The 6,000-nt window shown below is 38.1% G+C and overlaps 1 protein-coding gene across 1 annotated transcript in view; it reads left to right on the top strand.

Moving 5' to 3' along the window:
• Positions 1-1,378, top strand: part of CDH7 (cadherin 7) — a 114,264-nt gene extending 112,886 nt beyond the window's left edge. The window contains exon 11 of the mRNA XM_044426399.1: positions 885-1,378. Coding sequence (XP_044282334.1) covers positions 885-1,378 — 494 coding nt within the window. The remainder of the gene's footprint in view (positions 1-884) is intronic.
• Positions 1,379-6,000: the final 4,622 nt, after the last annotated feature.

Here is a 6,000-nt window from a genome sequence, read left to right on the forward strand (position 1 = left end):
ATAAAATGAACTAAAATATATATTTGAAAGGGAAGCATCTTAAAGCAATGTGTAGTTTAAAGATTTAATGTAGTGTATGTTTGACCTATGAACAGTACCCACTTCAAATTAGTATAAGCATGCAATGCAGCTGAAAAGGTGAATAATCCTCTGCCTGATTCCCTACTTGTTCGTCTTGACCCTAAGTTCAACAAGAAACACTCTATAAGTATTGGAAATTCTAAAATTATTACTACCTGGTATTCTTGGCTGATCGAATAAATGCCAACAGCCTTTGCAGTTCCTGTTAGAAATAATCCCCACATATGTGGCACAGTACTTTGCATATTAAAACAAAGTGCTGTCTGTTTCAGCAATGCTTCTAATGCACAAACCAAGAGTTATATGAGATACTATTTAACGATTCTGAATTTCGCTATCCAGGATCAGATACTTCATTAGTCAGACTGTCCTCATATACCTCAATAATGGAGTCACTTCCCAAACTCTTGACAGTTAAATTACACACAAAGTGTTTATGAATGTGCTTTTATCACTTGGGCAATTAAGAGTTCAAAAAGATTTTTTTTTAAATTTCATGGATGTGAGGTGGTAATATTCAGCCTAAACTGGCTCTTAAAATTAATGTTTTGGCAGCCAGTGAAGGATACGGAATTACATATGATGACATTAAATCAGGGTGAGTCTGCTAATAGATTATTTAATGTCTAAAACTCTTGGCCTAAAAGCTTTTTTAGAAAATCTTAACAAATTTCACATGGTATGATCACTGTAGTGTACCGTGTGTTCTGCCCTGTGTCATTTAGGAATTTCTGCCTTGGAAATGGGGAGATTAATGGGGCAGGATTGTTCAGAGTTCACCCTTTTTACCTCTTTCATTACAGTGCTTGTACTGCTGATTGTAACAATGAGACGGCGGAAAAAAGAGCCTCTGGTTTTTGATGAGGAGAGAGATATCAGAGAAAACATAGTCAGATATGATGATGAGGGAGGTGGAGAGGAAGACACAGAGGCATTTGACATGGCTGCCTTGAGAAACCTCAACATCATCCGAGACACCAAGACCAGGAGGGATGTGACTCCAGAAATCCAGTTCCTGAGTAGACCATCATTTAAAAGCATTCCGGATAATGTTATTTTTCGGGAATTTATCTGGGAAAGACTAAAAGAGGCTGATGTGGATCCATGTGCCCCTCCATATGATTCCCTGCAGACATATGCATTTGAGGGAAATGGTTCAGTGGCTGAGTCACTCAGCTCATTAGATTCTATCAGTTCAAACTCTGATCAGAATTATGATTATCTCAGTGACTGGGGGCCTCGTTTTAAACGGCTTGCAGACATGTATGGAACTGGACCAGAAAATTTGTATTCATAGCCTTTGAACCTTTCTATGACAATGCACTAATGAAAGAAAAAAGAAAGAAGGAAAGAAATTTAAAAAAAAACTATCTGAACTAAGGAAAATCTGTAAATATCTCTTCATTTTTAACCTTTTTCTTTTTTGCCTTGGTAAAACATACCTTCATTAGAACTTTGTCCTCGGGACTGCACTGAACACACAGATTATGAACATCCAATGGCATTTTTGGAAACATTAAGATGCTCAGCCATGTGCAAATAGATAGCAACCCTCATGTACCTGTAGAGGCAACGAACCTGTAAGAGCAACTAGTGCACTGTGACCTCAATGAGCCAAGGATGCCCTGCAGATGCCTTCATAGTACCACCTGAGTCTAGACTGCAAAATCTCTGATCGGTTGGTGGAGAATGGGGAGGATAAGTTACCACTTACAATAGTATTACAATATATTGTATACTATGGATGCAAACTTAAGAGATTTGTTTTTCCCCTTTACTGTATCGCATGCACTTTGCTGGCTCAGAAAATATTTGTAACTATATATTTTAAAATGCTGTTTTTTAAAAGCAATTCAGTCCAAAAGCATATCTGGGTAATTTTGAAAATAGGTTACAATTTGTAATTAGGAAAATTTGCCATTGCCGTATCAAAATTGTTTCCAGAATATAGTAATTGGAAAAATGGACAGCAATTCTTGCAGTTTTGTGTTGCCTGTGTAGGAACATTTGAGGAGTTGTTGTCTATTATTGTTGTTGTTGTTGTTATTGTTATTATTCTCTTCTGATTAGTACAGGAGAACTTATTCTTTCTCTCCTTTTTTAAAAATAAAATGTTGACATGTAGATGTATGTTTAATTTGGAGCCCCAATCTCCACCACATTCATGTTTATTATATTGTATCATGATATTAGATGCTCAAGAACATGCTGGGTTTTTTTCCTCCAGTCTCAGCTACATGAAGGAAATGAAGCATGGAAATAGAGAAATTACAGTGAAGCAATTGAGCCCGTCGTTCATCTTTCCAAGAACACTGCTACAAGGACACACAGCTGTCATTGTTCTTCTGAGCCATTACAATGTCTGAGGTTTTGAATAAAATGTTTGTACTTTGCATTTTCAAAAGGAGACTACAGAGGCAGTCAGGGAGTGTCTATAATGGAAGTTGTATTTTTCAAGGTCATCCATTCTATGTGCTCCAACGATTTAAACCTGCTTCTTCCATCAAGTTTCCTACCTCTTTTTCTGCTGTGGAATCACAGCAAAGGACTTTTTTACATTTCTTTCATATGTTAAGCAGTGCGATACGATTAGCGCCAAAATCCATCTTCAGATCCTGACGCACATAAGTATTTCTCCCCAGGGAGTTAACTTCATCACATATCATCTCTATGCTGGTTCAGGTGTGCCAAACCCGAAGGATGATTGCAGTCAGTTAAAATAATGTTGAATTTTTTGGAAGTAGTCTTTCTTAGGATATGACAAGTTTTTATGATTCAGGCAATATTTATATTTTAGCTGTCCTGATTTATTACTAGCAAATAAGACATGGATTCAAGTAGAATAGTGCTTTATTTTAATAGTCTTTTCCTATTTTCTTCTCTTTCGCCCATTTCTCTCAAGACTAGTTGTTGAACTCCCATGTAAGAACTGATTCTAAAAGCATTAATCATATAATTGGTCTTAAAGCTACATTTGCAACAGTGGTCACATCTCTTTGCCCTAGCTCCCTCCAGTGTTTGCAGGACTGTGTCCCAAATCTGGAGCAATCAGAGATTCTCTAAAGCAGGATTTTCAAGGCTTGTTATTGTGAGCTTCCCTGAGGCAAGAACCAAATTATATGGCCCAATGTTAACTTTGTAGCTCACACAAAACACATTTGCAGGATAACCCTACTTTGTCCAAGATTCTACAGGGATGGACAATTTATGGCACTCTAGATGTTTTGGCCTAAAACTCCCAGAGACCCTAGTCGGTGATGGAGGGTGGGAGCCTTACATCAAAGCATCTAGGAGGCCACAGGAAGCTCAGCCCTGACTAAGCAGACAGATCAATAGAAAGTCATGTCAGGGAAGGTCCATTAGAACACCTGGTCTGCTTTGAAGCACAGTAAAGAGGTGAATGACCCTTGCAGTGATAGAAGTTTCTCACGTTTCACAAAGCAGCTTTCTGGCTACCTTACTGGCATGCTTTACTGGTTCATTCTCTGCCTACTGAGCAAATAAAAATGCATGCAAACCTGAAGCAGGATGATACCAGACAGAAGCTTGGGCTTTCCTGAGAAATCATTGACACTAACATAGGAAAGCCGATCTTAGAATTTCAGCATAAAAGCTAATGGTCATTATGAAAATGTTCCTTTCAAAAAAAGATTCTCATAGAAAAATCCTGGATATATGTCTAACATGTTGGAGTGGGGAGGAATTTATCTTAAGGCTCTATAATTCTTGCAGCTCACTATTATCAATGAACTACATGAAAGTGGCCTTCAGCTTTATCAAAATAATAAGATTCATGCACTTCTCACTACGTTACATTGGGTAATTTTTTTGTAGACGATCATTGTTTCAGGACTCTACTTTTAGTTGTATTCACACACACACAACACATACACATGTATGTAAATGACTGCTTTTGTAAAGGAACTCAGTGATATTGCCCTTGACTTTTAGTCACATATGTAAGATTGTCAATAAAAGAGAAAACAAAAATGTCAAGAGTATGAAACTCAATAACAAACTGAGCTGCAGGCCTTATGTAAGTGTTACTCAAATTGAACTGTTGGAATGGAAAAGAATGGAAAGGCATGGTTGTTATAAGGAAAGCATTATTGTTCCAGGCCAGGATCCAAAGAATGGTAAAAGTAGCTCTACATGCAAAATGCTCACAATCTTGACTTGTGCTCCTCAAAAACAGTCGCTCATGCCACATAGTAAACTATTTCTGAAACTTCAAAAGTGATTTCTTATATGGCATTGTTTTGCGGGGAGGGGGAAATATCTTTGAACATGGTCAAGCCCTTTTAGTGACTAAAGGCATCCTATACTCAATTTCATCAATGTAAGCTCCATTGAACTTTGTGAAACTTATTCTGGGTACACATATGTATAATTTCACTATTAGGCTACAATCCTATACATATCTGAGCTCAGTGGGACTTACCTCTAAGTAGACTTGCATAGGATTGTGTTTTATATTTACTTGGGAATAGGCCCAGTTTACTTATTTCTGGGCAGTCTTGCAGGATTTCACTGCTAAAGTATCTCTGTGGATCCTGGCCAGTTTATTTGCATTTAGATGCTATTATATATAACTCAAGGTAGGCAGAACTGTAATGTGCCAACATGCCTTTCCCTTTTTTTTTCTTTTTTATATAAAGCTGTGTAACATAATTTTTATAAAATACTGAGAGCATTACCTTGTGTTTCTCTTATCTGATCTCTACTTTTCTCAAGTATGAAAACTCATCCACATTTCATTGCCCTGCACAATGAGCCCCATCCATATTAAGAGCCAACAAACTCAGGAACAGGTTGTTGGAACGATTGTATGCCAGTCTTTTATTCCAGTTCAAATAGCATGTGTGTTCAGATTGCACACATAATTCTCCTGTTCATTTCCAAAAGGACATGCTGCCCTACTGTTTTTTATGCTATTCAGCATCCTCCATTGCAATTAATGGGCAATCTCATATGAGGGAGATTTGTGTGCGCAGCAGGGCTCCTGCGCCCTTAAGCTACTGCTGGAGCACAGGGCTTCGACTGCTGGCTGTGTAACCTTCTTTCGGTTTTTGTTTGAATTGTCTCACATGCCTAATGAGTGAAGTTTCCCTGGGGAAATAACAGGGGCTTTTTGTTGCTGTTGTTTTGGCTGTTCGTTGTGTTGATTCTGGACCATAGGAATCAAAGAACTTAGCAGGTTTGTTCTAAACAAATTCTTTTGATGGAAGGGTAGTAAATAAGAAAACATGAGCATCATCTTCTGCCGGCTGTTACTAGTTCAGCTAAAAGTGACACATTTTCTAGTTCATTGATTGTGAGTTTTAACTTTGGTTATAATCCATATTTTATGCTGGAGTTTGTGTTGCTTAATTTCTAGCCTATTCTAAAAATCTGGTCCAGAAGCAAGTTAACATAGCAGATTTCCTGCCATTATCTTACCCCGGTCTTTGTAAGTAGCTGTCAAAATGAAAAATGTTTGGTCTGTTATATACAGTTAGATGGTAGTGCATAGTTGGGTGATGGTGATGTTGATTTGCCTCCTTTTTTAACCTTGTGAGGAATCCATGGCGACTTACATAAACATGCCTGCAGCCCCACTCTGCTTAATTACAGCAAGACTTCGACTTAAGGAGCCAATCTATGTACAACTGCTATGAGTGACTCAGAATTACATCCCCTTATCGAATTACACTACATGATCACATTCTCCCATTCTCCTCTGCAGTATGTAGCAATACAAACCTCATGATCAGACGTTTTTATCACAGTTTGTTCCTTGCCTCTACATTACTCTGGCAAGAGGAAATGTGATGCCAGTTATTTCAGAGGAGAGGAAGTTGAATCCAACTTCCTCACTGACTCCACAAAATTGGTAGCACTGGTGCAATGGGACTTCCTCATCCCTGCAGCCCACACTCC

Source organism: Varanus komodoensis, unplaced genomic scaffold (genome assembly GCF_004798865.1).
Source record: "Varanus komodoensis strain SLA01 unplaced genomic scaffold, ASM479886v1 scaffold17, whole genome shotgun sequence".
NCBI lineage: Eukaryota > Metazoa > Chordata > Lepidosauria > Squamata > Varanidae > Varanus > Varanus komodoensis.